Source organism: Myotis brandtii, unplaced genomic scaffold (assembly GCF_000412655.1).
Source record: "Myotis brandtii unplaced genomic scaffold, ASM41265v1 scaffold693, whole genome shotgun sequence".
Taxonomy (NCBI): Eukaryota; Metazoa; Chordata; class Mammalia; order Chiroptera; family Vespertilionidae; genus Myotis; species Myotis brandtii.
This window is the reverse complement of record NW_005370710.1, coordinates 673,873-692,168: the sequence shown is the minus strand read 5'-3', so window position 1 is coordinate 692,168 and position 18,296 is coordinate 673,873. Positions and strand designations below refer to the sequence as shown.

At 44.2% G+C, this 18,296-nt stretch overlaps 1 protein-coding gene across 3 annotated transcripts in view; it reads right to left on the bottom strand.

Annotated features, from left to right (window-relative positions):
* The window catches only part of CNTN6 (contactin 6), a 155,898-nt gene that overhangs the window by 21,740 nt on the left and 115,862 nt on the right, over positions 1-18,296 (bottom strand). For all 3 annotated transcript variants that reach the window (XM_005881884.2, XM_014529754.1, XM_014529753.1), the window contains one exon: positions 8,092-8,219. In XM_005881884.2, the coding sequence (XP_005881946.1) occupies positions 8,092-8,219 (128 nt within the window). The remainder of the gene's footprint in view (positions 1-8,091; positions 8,220-18,296) is intronic.

Below are 18,296 nucleotides of genomic sequence, written 5' to 3'. Positions count from 1 at the left end.
TCTATCAGCTGTTGCTGCTGTCGGATTTCTCTCTGGTTCCATCATTTATTCCTGCCCCAGCTACTCCTGGTAACATTTTATTGAACGCCAGGCCCCATGGGTCGGAATGTAAACATCTTTATTTTGTTATGTTTTCCAAGTAGATTGACTTTTTTGAAGGGGCAGCTGAAAAAAGAGCTGAATCCAGTCAGGCACTGATTTCAGTGGAGTCTGATAGGCAGTCACGGTAGGTCCCAGCCGGTTTTGTTCTATTTTTATTGCCAGGATGCAGCCCTTCAGGTGCCTCAGTTCACCATTGAGTAGTCAGCAGGCCTCATTCTGCTGGCTTGTTCTGAGCCCCGATTTTTGTCTTCCTTGCACTGTGTGACAACCAACACTTCTGCTTAGGTGTTTTCTGTTTCTATTTGGTTGCTGGCATTTCGGATTCATACAACTTAGAAACCAGCCGAATTGTGGATGAGCAAACCCCTGGGAGCTTGGGCTCCCCCACCTGTGCTTTTCTCTTCTCCTGAGGGAGGTCCCACATGCTGCCAACACCTTGGTTATGCTCACGGTTCCTTCATTCTTTCTTTTATTTTTATTGATTATAGAAACATGTTAGCAGCATTTGTGGGTGATCACTGGTGTGAGGTTGTTGTGATAAAGCTGCTTCAACTGTCGGGACAGAAGTTTCCCCTCATTAATGTCTAAGGACAGATTGTGTGGGGCTGGGAAAATCTAGGCCATGTATTAGTGGGGGGTTAGGGACAGCTGGCACGGGTCATTGAAGCAGCTGGGGGAGGACGTGAGGGTTACGTGGGTCAGAGGCAGAGATTCATGTCTGGAACCTTCCTCAGCCCTGAGGGTGCTGGCTGCTGGTCCTTCGCTCTCCAGAAGGAAACTGGGGCCGTGGGTCTGATAAGCCTAAGAATAAAGGCCTAAAGATGGCGTCCTTAAGATTTTCCCCAGGAACTATCCTGGTCCCAACATCTTAGCGTGAAGCCCAATAGGTCAATAAACCCCCACACTCGATCAGACTTTTTATGAGATGTTAGCGCCCCAACTATTTACACGAGCAAACAACTAAGGTTCACAAAGTATCTTTGTGCATCCCTTCATAAAAATAGGGATTAAAACAAAAAAAAAGAAGAAGAAGAAAGCAGTGTGGGACAACAGAGACTGCAAGAAAAATAAAGTACAAAAGAAAAACTATCAGCAATATTTTCTGAGAGAGAAACAGAAGAGCAAGAAGTTATATAGAGACAGTGGAAAAATAAAAGAACACTGAAATTAAAAAAATAGCCAAAGCAAAATTAAATAGAATGTCTGAAAGATACAGTTAAGAAAATCACCCAGAAGGCAGAGCAGAGAGCTATAAAGTGTACACAGGAAAGAAACACCTCTCTCTGTCATCCATCTATAACCGATATTGATGTATATACTGTATATGTATCTAAACATATGAAATACAACAAATTACACACACAGATACATAGCTACACACAGACGACATAATCTAGAGTGCAATTTAGGAAATCTCACTTCTAAATAGTATGTATCTCAGAAACAGAAATGGAGTCAATGATTAAGTTATCCAGGAAGAGAGTCCAGGACTCAGAAAGATGCGACCCCAGGTGACAGAGCACCAAGCAGACTTGCCCGGGGCCCCTCGGTGCCACTAGAGCAGGAGAACAGACTGCAGGCAGAGGGACCCAGCAAAGGTGCACACCACGGGCCAGGAGTCCCGACAGCCCGGCTTCCGAGCTGAGTGACAGCTGCAAACGCCTGAAGACTGATGACCCCAGCCTGGAGTTCTGTCTCCACTAAACCAGCATCACCGGTAAGCATGGCATACAGACATGTGCTAACTTGAAGACTCCCAAAAAACGTGCATCTCTCTCAAATTCTTTCTCAAAAATCCACGGGAAGATGCATTCTACCAAACAGAGTGTTTACATCAAAAGAGAGAAGCCTGGTGTGCGGGCCACGGGCCCCCCGCCCCAGGAGGGCAGGTTGATATGGAGGGGACACAGTGAGATCGATTTGAGGAGAGAGTTCATGTTAAGTCCATAGGAAACTGAGCCAACAAACCAAACAGGGAAATGACTAACTGGGGAAAGCAAACACAGGACATCGGAGCGAAGACTGAAATAAACTGCACGGAGCAGGCAAACAGACGAGCGAATTGGTGGAGACGCAGACTCAGTCCCTCTAGCAAGCGAGCCCCAGAGAGGTCGCTAATCTTTATTTAATATACTTTTCCTCTTTGCACAGATACTCGCAGGAGGCCAGGATGTGCTGTATCCCTCAGCCACGTGCAAGATTATCTTCTCAGCTTTTCGCAGGTTAAACCCACCCGCAGCACCTGGTGCCCACTCCACCTCAAGGCCAAGTAGAATTCAGTTCAATTACAAGGTCATCATGCTCAGGATTCTCCAGTTTTCCCATTCCCTTTCCACTTCAGGGTTTCAGTGATTCAGAACACATATTAAAAGACCAAAACTGCCCTAGCGGTTTGGCTCAGTGGATGGAGCGCCGGTTGGCCTGCAGATTGAAGGGTCCCGGGTTCGGTTTGGGTCAGGGGCACATGCCCGGGTTGTGAGGGCCGAGCGGGAGGCAGCCAATCAATGATTCTCTCTCCTCATTGATGTTTCTATCTCTCTCTCCCTCTTCCTTCCCCTCTGAAATCAATAAAAATAAATAAGACCGAGAACTCCAGAGCAAAAGAAGCAAACGAAGAACCTGGCGAGAGAAGGCAATAGTCTAAAATGCGAGGCATCTGAGTGAGAAAAGATGTCTCGAGATCCTGCGAGGGAACATGACACCATTCCCTGCGAGTCATTGTGTGACATGTCGACGCAGATCTCCCGCGTTAACCAACGATCAAAACAGGGCCTGGCGTCTGAGGAAGACGGGCCCGCGCTGCGGATCTGCTAATGAAGCCGACACGCCACCTCCTCATTTCTAAGCTGTTCACACACAATAGGCGACGACTCTTTGCGGCATCCCACTTAGATTTCTGATAAAGAGAAAGCGTTCGCCCAGACAGGCTGTCACAACACCTCGGGCTGAAGGAGTCTCTGGTTCTGCAGCAGATGGAAGGAGGAAACTTTTGTCCCCGGTGCAGGACAGAGTAGGCAAAGGATGCTGTCCTCTGAATTTGCGTTGGGGTGCGGGGAGACAAAATGAGATAAATGCCAGGAGAGGAGACCCAGGCAAGTTTCATTCATGGGATGGTTGTTCCCTCCCCCAGCCCCAGTCCTCTTTGGGCCTGAAAGAACCTGCCACCTGCCTCCTGAGTTTTCAGGACCCGGACTGGAGACCAGACTCCCGTCTGAGGGTCTTTTCCTGGGAATGACACATTCCTCCTCAACAGCCCCGGGGAACGAAGGGCCACTTTCCCGGCAGAAACGGCATCGCGTCGGCCCGCATGGATGGTGGTTGAGCATCTACCTATGAACCAGGAGGTCACTGGTTTGAGTCCCGTCAGGGCACATGTCTGGGTTTCGGCTCGATCCCCAGTGGGAGGCGTGCAGGAGGCAGCTGACCAATGATTTTTCTCTCATCATTGATATCAATAAAAATATGTTTTTTAAAAAAATAGAAACACAATTGCACTAACACAGGAGCCTGAGTGTGTCTTCCCGCATGAGAATGGAGTCAGGGAAGGCCCCACCTTCCAACCCCACCCAGTGCTCCGCAGGGAGGGCTGCGGGCTCCAGAGGGGACTGCGGACAGGGGCACGTGTCCTTCAGACACCTTCACCGCGGGGACTAAATGGGCAGCTGGCTGCATGTGTGTTTTGTTCTTTTAAATTGCTTATTTTTAATTGTGTGTTTTTGTTTTGTTTTTTTAATATAAGTATAGTTGGTCTACAGTCTTAATTGGTTGTATTCGTTTCAGGTGTACCTCACAATGATTTGGTGTTTTTATGCCTTACAATGTGGTTGCCCCGCTAAGTCTAGCAGTCACCCATCTATTTTTAATAAAACTAGGAAGTTAAGAGCTAGTATTTCATGTCGAGTGGGCACTGTCAGACTGTGTATGAAATCTTCGGAGAAGAAACCCCTGAGAATGGGCTGGGCAGGGAATTTGGTGGAGAACTCAGCCTTTTCAGGGCCAATGACCTCCCTCAGCACTGGGAGACTTCTCTGGAAGCTGTTTCCATCCATAAGTTGGCAGGTGAATTCTTGTCATTTCCATGAAATTGTCCTGATGATGGACTGGAAGCCACTTCTCCTTGGAGCTGGCCCTCACACTCCGGCCCTTAAGCCTCACTTGCCACCCACCTTGGAGTTTCTCTCCGTAACGGAGGCCCACGTTAGTGCGCAGGCTCCTGCTGCCGCCGAGTGTGGACAGCCGGCCTAGCTGGCGTCAGAAGGACTCTAGCACGAAGAATAAACAACTAAACGAACAGCAATAAACTTAATTCGCACATTAGATATGCTTTTCCAAGTTCCGACGTCTCTGTTGAAAATAATGCTGAGGCAATGAGGCCTATAATTGAACATCCCCAACTTCTCCGGTGGGGGAAGGAAAACAAATGCTGCCTGCAAACAAGGCCGTTCCACAGCCTGCTGTTCTCCGCTTTTAATAATTTTCCAAACGCCAGATCGAATAATTCCCCCTCTGGTCTGATCTTCATATACCCGCAGTGTATGTCGCCCTGTAATTCTAATCCAAGTCTGCCAGCTCGAGAACACTAAGCTCTCTCTCCTCTCACTCCCTGTGTGTGTCATGGGAGACGTCCCTGTGTTCGATGTCACTGTGTTCCACGCCCTGCCTTCCACACCCTCCTGTTCCATGCCCACCGCATTCCATGTCCCTGCCTTCCACGCCCCTGAAAGGCTGGTGCTAAGGACGCTGGGATGTCTGGGTGGAAATGGCCTCCTCCCTGTGCATCAGGGAAACAGAAATCTCAGATATGCAGCTCAGACAACTTCCAAACCCTCTAAACACAGATAAGCCTTATCAGCTAAAAACTAAGCTGGAAAGTATCTCCCTCTTGTAACTATTATCTTCTTACAAGCTATCTAACAACAACATGTCTTGCATGACTGAGGCTGATAAAGAAATTCAAAGAGATGATTGTTTTGTCAGCTTTACTGAAATTTCTCATTTGCTCCTTACCACCCTGTAGGTCACTATGTGATGATTTGGGTTTGAGAAACATAATTACAGTTGACTGTGTAATGACAATCAGATGGACATTCTAGATGAGAACACACATGCACATACACTAAACCAGTTTAACAAACAACCAGTTGACTACACTCTTAATAGTCAAGAAAATGGTTGCACCAATGCGTACTATTATAATTCTTTCTCAGGTTAACACTTCACATTTGTAGGTTGTAAAGTAATCATTCTTTGGCAGTGATACCTTCAACATTCTAACATGAAAGGGAATTACAGGTAGGAGTCTCATTAAGAGGGTATAACAATAAGAGACTTTTCTTCCTTTTTTCCCTATTCTCACCCAAAGGTATGTTTACTAGTACTGATTTGAGAGAGGAAGAAGAGAGAGAGAGAAAAGCATCTATCAGTCGCCTCCTATACACACCCTGACTGGGTGGGAACTGAACCTGCAACCTATGTAGGTGCCCTGACTGGGAATTGAACCCCATGATCTTTTAGATTATGGGATGATACTCCAACCAACTGAGCCACCGGCCAGGGCTTGATGCCCTGTATTGCAAAGTATTCTAAGAAGCTTAAACCCTGAAACATTGAAATCTTTCAGATTCCAGAGCAAGGAAATCCAGGTGGAAATTATGTGAAGGAAGGGGTGGAAGATGGGACTCTTGCACTCCATCAATCAATATTTATTGGACACATACAGTCCCCGGAACCATCCATGCCTTCCTCATGCTTCTCTACTAGAGGAAGGAGAAGATAGAGGAAAAATCGCTGACCTAATAAATAAGGGAATTGTTAGTTTGTTAGAAGAAGAAAAAATTGCCCGAAGAAGAAAGAGTGGAGAAGATTAAGGCGACCAGGAATGCGGACTTGGATCATTTGTTTGGATCATTTGTTTCCACAGCCCCAGGGAGAAACACCAGAAATAAGCAAAACATGAGTCAGTTGTTTTTTCCCCACTTAGCAACCCTATTTAGCTATTTTCTCACTTGTAGAGAAAGGAGCGTCCCTGGGATTTGGTGTCGTTTGTGGAGCAGCCCCAGTGAAAACCACTGTCTTCATCCTAAGAGCTGGGAACCTCCTCAGCAGAAGCCTGGCCACGTGGCTCATCTGAAACACCCACTTCCTGCCTCAGAACCAAGCACAGTCCCGCTGCCCCCGAGTTCCTCCAGGAGTGAGCGTTCTCCTTTCTCTTCCTCCCGTTAATGACTCCCCTCCAGCAGCATGATGCCGAAGGCCCGAGAAACATCTGAGGAAGAGGAACTTCATCGGCTCAGTCCACCCAGGAACTTTTTTTCTTAATCTCTGGAGTGAACAGATCCCCAGCATTGCATTTTAGCAGCACAACCATTGGTTCAGCTCCCCCCCGACCCCCGACCCCCCACCCTGTATTTCACAGAAATGACATTTCTACGGCTGCCATCCCCCATCCTTCATCCTTCCTGTGCGACTCCCCATGGATTTCTCGTCCTGGGAAGGTGAGCTGCAGTGACCAGGTTCCAACCTGCTGCTGAAAATGAGCCAAGCCCTGAGCTCTTGTAAATTTATTTTTTAATATATATATTATTATTGATTTCAGAGAGGAAGGGAGAGGGAGAGGGAGAGAAACATCAATGATGAGAGAGAATCATTGATGGGCTGCCTCCTGTACACCCCACACTGGGAATAGAGCCCATAACCAGAGCATGTGCCGTGACCAGAAATTGAACCCTGACCTCCTGGTTCATAGGTGTACACTCAACCACTGAACCACGCCGGCCGGGTCCCTTCTTAATTTGAATGAGGCAATAAATCTTGATTTCCCCTTAATGAACATGTGATTTTTTCCAACGGAGAGCACTTACACTTCTCAGCCCAGGGACACTACCAGACATTGGCCGGAGAAACCACCTTTATTAAAGTAGCTACAGACACTCCTTGAAACACTGTCCACTTCTGTCTTAGAAACCTTAAGACAATACAATATCAATGAAGTAACGTCCTCAAATCGCGCCCCCTGGTGGACACCAGCAGCACTTCCCGAGTGTCTCAGACAAAGGCACAGTGTGTGAGGCAATGTGGGCAGAACCCCTGCCAGTGATTCTGTAGGCAGCTTAAAGGATAGCTGGAATGTAGCAGCTAATTCCTTTCTGTGGAATACATTTATCCTTAATAAAAATGATGATAAAGCACCAATGGCTGAGTTTAATCATTTAGGCTTAATTAGCTGCTCAAACTGCTTTATCAAGACCGTCATTTTTATCATCCGGGAGGCGGTGGAACCATGACAGCGACATGGTCCCAGTAAACATGCTGGTTTTATGAGCTGAGGCTCAACACAGTGAAATGGCAAAGTCGGGGAGTAGACACTTCCTCCCTAATTGTGTCCCTGGGCGATGAACAGGGTGCGTTTGGAGTGACGCCAGGATGGAAGCTGAAGAACGGACTGTGTGAGTGTCTGTTTACCGTGACGGGACAGAACAGCGACCTGCACCGACACTGATATTTAATTGTCTCCCCTTTGAAAAACCTGCTCCTTAAAGTGTATGCCACGGAGCCTGCGTTTCACCAGTTAAGTACCCGGGGTTAGAGAAATGCCTGAACTGGTGATGCACCAAGCAGCCTCACGTGCCGGTAAAACTTTCCTACAAAATGAGTTTCTGAAGGACATTTAACCAAGAGAAATAGTATCCATTGACTTGATCAAAATGTCTCTGCCCCGCCCAGCTCTTGCACTGAGGCATCTGTGGAAATTCAGATATTTAGGTGCAGGATTTAACTCTCATTACCCACTGAGGGCATTTCCACTGCTAACGAGCTCCCCTTGGCCGTGGCCTGCCACTGGCAGAGAGCACATTATTAAGGAACCTGGGACACATCTCAATAAATCGTGAAATCAAACGTCTCCCATACACAATGGGATGTGGGTTAGACACGACCGAGGCCGCGTGTGCGCATGCCTCTCCAGTCTGCCCGCAGATGGGGACCACATACCTTTCACCACGAGGCCGCCCGTACTCCTTGCCACCCCGAAGGGGTTGGTGGCCACGCAGGTGTAGGGCCCGGTGTCCGACCTGCTGGCATTCTGGATCTTCAGGCTGCCGTCCTCCAGGACAAACACTCTAGAGAGAAAAGATGTGGTTGATGGGAGCGGGCTCTTGGCAATGGGCGTCCTCACGGCTCACGTCCATCCATCCAACACGTTCCTAACCCGCGCGGTGCTGTTGACACTCGCCTCCCGGTACCCCGTCCTCCCCGCAGGCCTGCTGGCCTCCGCGCGCTGGAATAAATGCCATTGCTTTTGACCTGACACAGAGGTGATGATTCTCGTGCCCTAACCTGGGAGGTCATTGTTGACTTCCAGGCACATAGAAGCATCGAACAGGCTGTGGAACCTCAGAGGGAAGGCGGGGGAGGGTGGGCCGGGGGTGGGGAGAGGTAGAGACCAACCAAAGAACTTGCGTGCATATATGCATAACCAATGGACACACACAACAGGGGGTGAAGGCTGGGCTGGGAAGTGGGGCAGGCTGGTAGAGGTCAATGGGGGAAAAAGCGGACATAGGTAATACTTTCAACAATAAAGATTAAAAAAAATCAGAAGAGCGCTTGACACTGAAATGCCCATTTGTTGGAAGAATAGCAAAAGCAACTATTCACTGTGCATTTTGAAAAGGCGACTTTCTAGTGAAAAGTGAACGTGGTATTAGCGAAATGGAAGCCAGTTCGCTGGCTTTGTAAACCTGCTCTAATTTATCACTTCCAGCCACCAAACAACAGTGTGCTCCACCTCAACCGTGACAAAGTTTGCCAGCGCTAGTGCCTTAGGGCCACCCACAGGGTTCTGCGTCCAAAGACCACCCCACCTCCACTGGTTATGTGGCCTAGTGGAAAGATGAAGGCTTCATAAATCAGACCTAATGAAATGTTCCTAAAATGCATATAATCATGCAGTCACAATGGGAGGGTAGCTGTTTAAGAAGTCCCGATCATTCATAAAATGATTCTTATTATATCTGGATGAAACTCAGAAATACTCAAAAGCAAACATCAGATTGTTGTAATAGGGGAAACTCTGAAATTAGTTCCTTCCTCCTTCCTTCCTTCCTTCCTTCCTTCCTTCCTTCCTTCCTTCCTTCCTTCTTTCTTTCTTTTGATTGATTTGAGAGAGGGGGGGGAGAAAGAAACATCAGTTTGTTCCACTTATTTATGCATTCATTGGTTTATTCTTTTTCTTTTTTTTTTTTTTTAGTCCTCACCTGAGAATACGTTTTTATTGGTTTTAGAGAGAGAGGAAGGGAGAAAAAGAGAGAAACATGGATCTGTTGCCTCCTGTACACTCCCAGGCCCAGGATCAAACCCGCAACCTTTAGGTGTACGGAATGATGCTCCAAACAATTGGACCACCTTACCAGGACTATGTAAACAAATTTTAATGCCAATAGTTTTGAAGGCGAGAGAGGCAAGAGGGTTGGTATGCATGTCACATCCATTAACAATAATAAAACAGTATCTGTTGCATTGCAAACATACTTGTTTCTAGTATGTGTATTACATGCAATGTAACTAATATAATTAATTACCCGATTTGAAACACAGCAAATATCAGCCAACTATAGCTTTTATAAAACCAGCTGCTGCTGTTGAGTTTATTACTAGTGACAGGTTCTGCTTTATGTCCTCAGGTTAGAGGAAGGGACCACATCTGGGTTTAGAATAGTTCATGGTACATAGTCAGATTGTTCCTAAGTCATTATCTTGCAATACTCCCCAACAGCAGACATTAGATATCTTATTTAATTTCTGAAATGTCTAGTTTCTTGGTCCCAATTTGCATCAACAATTGAATCCTACAATTATTGACACAGTAACAAAGCTATTATACTATGCAGCACACATCTGGCCAAATACAATTTCTCTGATTTAATTAGAAGAGGTCAAAGTGAGAAGCATGTGGGTGCATGATCTACCACCAAAATTTAAGAATAACTAAGAATTTTGAGCAACATAAAAACATTAAATTTTGGCTAATAAAACCTTTTTAATGAATAAAAAATATACCTAAAGGCCATCAGACAAATTTCCCAACTAGTAATGCCAATGTTTATCATATAATTTTTTCCCTTAACTTTCAGAAAGGAACAAGTCATGTTAACAGTAATTTCATAATCACCCTTTGCAGGCTCCTAGCATTTGTTCAATAATGTTTGTTAAACTGAATTAAAATTGTCATCATTGAAACTGTTTATTTCTTTTGAACTCTTAATCACTATTTTTCAAGTGCCTAGTGATGTCTGAAGTACTGAGAAGGCAGACTGACAAAACATTTAAAATCCATCTACGACTAAATAGTGAATTTGTGTTAGAGAGGGGATGGAAGGTCATCTCTGATTATCTCTGGCATGCATGCTCTTTCTAGAATCACCTCACCTTACTCGCAGTAAATTAATATGTTAACTATGAGTTAACATACAGAATTAGTTTCTGCTGAATTACCATTAGATGTCCTAGAGCAGGGGTCCTCAAACTTTTTAAACAGGGGGCCAGTTCACTGTCCCTCAGACCGTTGGAGGGCCGGACTACAGTTTAAAAAAAAAACTATGAACAAATTCCTATGCACACTGCACATATCTTATTTTGAAGTAAAAAAACAAAACGGGAACAAATACAATATTTGTATTTGCATGTGGCCTGCGGGCCGTAGTTTGAGTACCCCTGCCCTAGAGTCTTATGTGTTTGAATCTCAGAATATGAATCAGACTTTGCATTTTATCAAGATAACCAGTGACTGGCATGCACAATAAAATTTGAGAAGAATGGATCAATTCATTATGAGTTGAACTTCGTTGGAGGGCTGGACTATAGTTTAAAAAAACAAACTATGAACAAATTCCTATGCACACTGCACATATCTTATTTTGAAGTAAAAAAACAAAACGGGAACAAATACAATATTTGTATTTGCATGTGGCCTGCGGGCCGTAGTTTGAGGACCCCTGTCCTAGAGTCTTATGTGTTTGAATCTCAGAATATGAATCAGACTTTGCATTTTATCAAGATAACCAGTGACTGGCATGCACAATAAAATTTGAGAAGAATGGATCAATTCATTATGAGTTGAACTTCAGTTTATGAAAATTATCTTTACTTCTAAGTAAGAAGCCATCTTGTTTTCATATGATCAGCATGCAAAAATGTATATAAGAATAAAGAAGTTTTGTTCTGTCCTTTCTTTAACCTAGAAATGTTCATATTATCTGTGTCACAGAGCAATGGGGAGTGAATGCTGTAAGCTGTTTACATGCCTAGTACTCAGTCTGACTCCTCATTAGCAGTCCCTCGCTCAGTTTTTGATGAACCGGTTTCCGGTCCTGCTAGAGCAGCAGTTCTCAACCTGTGGGTCGAGACCCCTTTGGCGGTCGAACGACCCTTTCACAGGGGTCATCTAAGACCATCTTGCATATCAGATATTTACATTACGATTCATAACAGTAGCAACATTACAGTTATGTAGTAGCAACGAAAATAATTTTATGGTTGGGTCACAACATGAGGAACTGTATTTAAAGGGCCAGAAGGTTGGGAACCACTGTGCTAGAGAATCAAAGCACTTTCCCAAGTTCTTGAACAGAAGCAACAAGGAAAGGAGGGAGTTCTGGGTCACAGTTTAGTTTGAACAGAGGGACCTGAAAGGTATGTTCCGAAGACCAGTTGTTGAATACATGCAACTTCTTCTCTGTGTCCTTGGTATTTAACTCTACCATCCACAATCTCTCATTTTTATTTTGGGAATGGTACTAAGGTGGTTATGAGAACTGAATTAATTACGTGCCAGTGATTAATTTTATTCTTACTCTTTCCTGATACTAATATTTGGCCTTTGTTTCCTGCATGTCACAGACTAGAGTTCCTGACTCTCGCCTGGTTCTTACCCCTGCCTGGTGTGTTCAAGCCCTGCAGGACGTCTGTGGCTTTAATTCACTCATGCTGATCAGCCCCTGGACTGTCTTAGTTTTGGCCTCTCTGAGCTGATACCTGCCTGACAAGGTATGTGTTTCCTCCACAATTCTTCCTCTATACTCATTCCACAGCTCAATGAGCATACCTTTTCTCTCTGGTCTTTCTTCTCAAATATCCACTTAATTAGAGTAGTTCAGTTGTTTACACAATGGAATAGAAAAAAATTTCCCCAAATTACCGAAGCTTAGTATTCTATTTAGATGACTAAATCACAAATTAAGGCACTTGCATTTAAAATGTTCCATAATATTAGAATTTTAAGACATTTACATGTGCAGATGTATTATAACCATTTAACAACAGAAAATTAATAGTGAGTACGGTGAGGGACCACACTATTCCTTTAACTGCATTCTGAGCATAAAAAGGTAGAAATTCAGAAATACAAGCTGTGTCTGACAGGTGACCCTGGGAGATTTCACAGTGGCATTAGAAAATAGAACATGTGGAAAACGGAGCCACCAACATGCATACACATGTCAGTGTTAACCAAGGAGTTGAAAGCAGGCTCCATGGCATGACTGAACGTACAACCCTGCAATCTCCCCCTGTCGGGAATGTGAGAGGCAGACCCCGAGAATAAAAGTGCGGCCCTGCCCATTTGCCTGACTTACACTGTTGCCTATTTGAGGAGCTGTGGTGATGAAGCATCAGGAAGACAGATGACCTTAAATAAACTCTCAGACACTCGCCTGGACCAGGTGTCAGATCTGTGTCATTCTGAGGAACTACCTGAAGACCAATAGGAAATCTTTTCACCCTTGCTTTGCTGGGTTGCATGTGCTGTCCATTCATTTAAACTTCATAAATAGACATGAGCATTCACATCATCCACTTTATCGCAGCAACTAAGCAAATACATATCCAGTATGTACTTTGTCTGCCTATAGAAAGTAGAGCTATCTATGTAGCCTCCACTGTGGAACTAGGAAATGAGAAGGCTCTCATTTTTTGTTTATATCAGCCACAGGCCATCATGAAATTTGAGGATATGGAAGACTAGCAATAGCTAAATTTCTTAAACTACAAAAAATTAGGACATTGGGCAATTAAAATTTCTTATTCCTGAAACTAGAGCAATAGTGCTATTTTTATAGTTAGATTATTAACTAGAGTATTGCTCCCAGTTTTGTCTAAAGATAATACTGTAGACCATGAAATTTTAATTGACTGTCTAATTTTACTGATTTGTAGAAAATGTAAAATAAATTGGATTAAACTGAGTTAGATAAGAAGTAGAAAAGTATGTGTGAATTTTAACTCTGCACAGCTTAGATTTTAGGTAAAATGTCCCACTGGAATCCATTTTAGATCAAATATTGATATTATATTTTTAATAATTTCAGCACCTGATTATCATAGTTAACGTGAAACATCTATGCCAATATCACTGTCATTTAATAGGTTATCTTTTAAAAATTCCTTATTTTAACAAGCTACAAGCAATGACAGACATGCTCTACAAACAAGTAAATACCAAGCTTGCTCATGTAAATAGAAATAAAGGTTCTCCTAATGTCAATGACTTTAAATGGCTCTACTGGCAATTAGACACACAAAATATCGCACACCCCTGGCCAGGGCAAACATTAAGATGTAATCAATGCCTTAATGAAAACTTATGTTGTCATTCCTTAGAACAGTGGTTCTCAACCTTGGCTGCACATTAGAATCACCTGGGAATCTTTTTAAAATCCTGATTTCTGGGCCTTATCATTAGTAACAAAGAAACAGAATTTCCGGAGGATGAGGCCCAGAAATCAGGATTTTAAAAAGATTCCAAGGTAATTCTAATGTGCAGTCAAGGTTGAGAACCACTGCCTTAGAAGATCAGAGTAATAAAAAAACCCAAAAGAGATAACTCAGACCAAAAAAGAGACATAAAAAGAGACCAAAAAAGAGAGAAAGAGGTAGAGAGAGAGTAAAAAGGACCTGCTATCTCCAGGGAGATGATTGAATGGGTCCCAGAAAATAAATTCTACAACCCACAGTACCCCCCTCTCCCAATATAAAGATCAGTTGTTTTTCCACATCAATTAAACATATTCAGGGGTTTAATACTAAGGTAACCATAGCCGGGATTCAGTCTTCAAATCCTGAGTCTGTGCTCTTTCTACCAAATCATTATGCTGCCTTGTATTTTGAATTTGATTTTGAGAGTTCAGAAGAGCACCACAATGTTAGGTTCTCAGAAAAGTTGAGAGAAAGAGGCAGAGATTCCCATCCCCCCCCCCACCCCCCATATCAACATTCCCCACCAGGTGGTCATTGGTCACAACTGATGAACCTACATTGATGCATTCTGATCAACCAAATGCCACAATTCATCTTAGGGTTCACCCTTAATGGTGTACATTCTAAGAGTTTGGGAAAATGTATAATGACTTGTATCCACCATTAAAGCATCATTCAGTATTTTCACTGTCCTAAAAATCATCTGTGCTCCACCTCTTCATCTTCCCTCCCTCATTCCTTGGCAACCACTGGTCTGTTTACTGTTTTCACAGTTTTGCCTTTTCCAGAACATCATAGAGTTGCAGTCCCCAGTTTATAACTTTCCATATCGGCTTCTTTTGCTTAGTAATTTACATTTAAGGTTCTTCTAGGTCTTTCATGGCTTGGTAGCTCATTTCTTTTTCATACTGAATAATATTCCAGTGTCTGAATGGGCCACAGTTTATTTATTCATTCACCTACTGAAGGACATCTTGGTTGCTTCCGAATTTTGGGCAATTATGAACAAAGCTGTTATAAACATCTATGTGTGAGTTTTTGTGTGGACGTGTGTTTGGGTAAATACCCAGGAGTGTGCTTGGCGGGTTGTATAGTAAAAGTATATTTAGTTTTGTAAGAAACTGTCAAACTGTCTTCCAGAGATTCTGCACCATCTGCATCCCCACCAGCAACGAGAGATTCCTGCTGCCCTCCCCCACCCCATCCTCCCAGCATTGGGTGTTGCCAGTGCCTGGGTTTGGGCCATTCTCACAGGTGTGCAGTGCTGTCTCCTTTTACTTTGTGTTTCCCTGACACCATATGTTGTGGAGCATCTTTTCATGTGCTTATTTGCCATCTGAGTATCTTTTTTGATGACGTTTCTGCTAAGGTTTTTGGCTCATTATTCAATGGAGTTGTTTGTTTTCTTACCATTGAGCTTTAAGATTTGTTTATATATTTTAGGTTATTGTCCTTTATTGGTGTCCTTTGCAAATATTTTCTCCCAAACTGTGGCTTTCCTGTTCATTCCATTGGCATCATCTCTCACAGGACACATGATTTTAATTGGAATGAAGTCTAGCTTAACATGCCTTTCTTTCCTGGATCTGCCCTCCTAGTGGTATCTAAAAGGTCATCACCACACCCAAGGTTGTCTCAGTTTCATCCTATTATCTTCCTGGATTTTATCGTTTTCTGTTCCACTTTTAGGTCTGTAAATCAGTTTTGAGTTATTTTGGGGGAAGGGTCTAAGGTCTGTGTTTGGATCCTTTTATTTACTTAGTAAAAGTCCGATGCACGGAATCTGTGCAAGGGGCTCGGCCCTCGAAGCCCTGGCTTCATCTGGAAAGTCGTCTGGATGGTCATTCTGCTGTTTGGTCTAATTAGCATATTTGCTCTTTATTATATAGGATTTATTTGGCATATGGTTGTCAAGGTGACCCAGCCCTATTTCTTGAAAAGACGATCTTTGCTCCATTTCATGCTCTTACTCCTTTGTCATAATTTCCTGTTCAGACAAGTCTTCACCCCCTCAGTCTACTGCAAGTTCTTGAGGGGAGTGATGGATTCTGAGACTCTGGACTCTCTGACTCCCAGGCCTCCCCTGTTGGCTCTGTCGCTTGGGATCACTTGCTTGATTTTTTTGTAAATTTTACATGCAAAATATGGATCATAGTAACAATAATAACATGTTTGTTTTTAAAATTAAGAAGGATGTTAAAATGCTGAGCATAAGTCTGGAGCATAAAAGGGGTGGGGAACCTCTTATCTGCCAAGGGCCATTTGGATATTTATAACATCATTCTCGGGTCATACAGGATTATCAACATAAAAATTAAGATGCTGTATTTGGTCAAACATTTAATTAACTCACCCCTGATGCCTTGGCAAGGCCAGACCAAATGATTTATTGGGCCTTCTAGGGCCTGAGGGCCAGATGTTCCCCACCCCTAGTCTAGAGGATAGAGTATCCCCAATATGGCAGCTCTCATTCTTTATCTCCTTATATCCTCCAAGAATACAGACAGCCATAAGTAGTTAATTAATATGTGTTTTCTGTTTACTAGTATATCTACTCGAAAATCTTTGGCTTTTTCTTCCTAGGCCTGGATGTATGTTTATAAACATTATCAGCGAATTCCGTGAACTAACTAGAGGTCACTTAGTCAAATAACCGCTTTGTTTAAAATGAGAGCTGGCTCTAGGTATGAGCATGGTGGTGACTGGACTGAGTGGCTGTTAGGTCTGCGCCGTGGGACGCAGGGTACGCGTCCAGGTGGAGAAACTCATTCAGATCTGGCTGATCAGGAATAAGACTTGCGGGTAATTACTCTTTTGTAAACTCTCACTCATAAAACTGAAGGTCCAGTGAAGGCTGTCATGAAATTACTGATTATGTGGGCCCTGTTGGCGGGCTCCTAATTATTCAACTGGTTCACAGAAAACAGCAATGCCATCTGTGGTGTGTCCTGAGCCTCTGTCCCGGGCCCCCACTGATCACAGTGCTCCGTGGCTCCTCGCACAGAGTCGCACCAGGCCGGGGTGTGACTGTGTCTGAGTGGAGGGGGTGGGCAGATCGAAAAATTAAACCAAAATGGAAACCTACCCGAGGGGCCTCCCAAACGGGTAGCACATCAATTGAATTTTGCTACGTTTCCTGAGAAAGTGCATGTTTCTCAGGTGTCTGGGGAAACCCAGGCAGCGTGGGGCTCTGATCTGTCCTTTTTATAAAACATTCTCAACGCGCTGGAGGAATATCTATTTTAAATAGATTCAATAGCTAACGCTGTGCTTCCCAGAAACCCAGCAATCGAAGAAGATCCAGGCCATTATACAGCTAATGGGGTTAACCAGCCCAGGGCTGTGCAGAGGTGTTACACGCGGGGAGTAGAAATGGACTCAAACCATTTACATGAAATAAGAACATGACTGCCGCAGTGTCTAATGTTTTTAATCCCCAATATCTGCAGTTGTATTTTATGTCTAAGGCGTAATTGCTGGTATAAACAGCCATGCGTCGCAAAGTCAAGTTTCTCATTCTACTGCCCTAAACTGCCAAGCCAACACCAGGCGCCAAACACTCAGAGCTCATAATTCCTCAGACTGTGTGTGACTCCTCATTTAACACACGCAGGTCATTTAGCGCCAGCTTCATGGTGGCTGACACACCACACTAACACAGACTCGACCCTGGGTGACTGAGTTATGACAGATTCGAGGTGGCAGGTGCAGGGCAGTGGTGAATGACGCAGTTATGGGGTCGTGATGTGTCTGTGCCAATGGCCCACCAGGGCGTGTGGGCTGATTACCAGCCCCTGTGAGGAAATCTGCTTAAACACGAACAGCAGCCTCAGACGGGAGGCTGAGCTCCATGAACCCGGGCGGCAGGGCGGGATCGGGGAGTGGGGGCAAGAGGAGCCCCAAGCTTGTGGGGAGATGGAGGGAAAGGTAAAGAAAAGCAACCTGTTTGCTGCATACTCTTGGGCACCTGAGACAACACAAGAGAGAATTAATGCAGATGCGTATGCTAACACGTCTTGCAGCTCAAGCAATCAAAAGATAGGAAATTAAGAAGTTGGCCAAGGACAAAAAAGTTGTGAACACAGGACTTAAAAGAAAAAACTGGGGGAGAACCCACTGAAAAGACAGCGGGAGGGCCTGGCTGGTGTCAGTCAGTGGTTAAGCATGGACCTATGAACCAGGAGGTCATGTTTCCATTCCCGGTCAAGGGCACATGCCCAGGTTACGGGCTCCATTCCCAGAGTGGGGTGTGCAGGAGGCAGCGGGTCAGTGATTCTCTCTCATCATTGATGTTTCTATCTCCCTCTCCCTTCATCTCTAAAATCAATAAAAATATATTTTAAAAATATGAATAAATGATACTCCCTTCATTGGTATCTTGTGAAAACTAAAAGCAATGATGTATCTAACATCTTAACACACTGTCTATCCATGACAGGAACTCC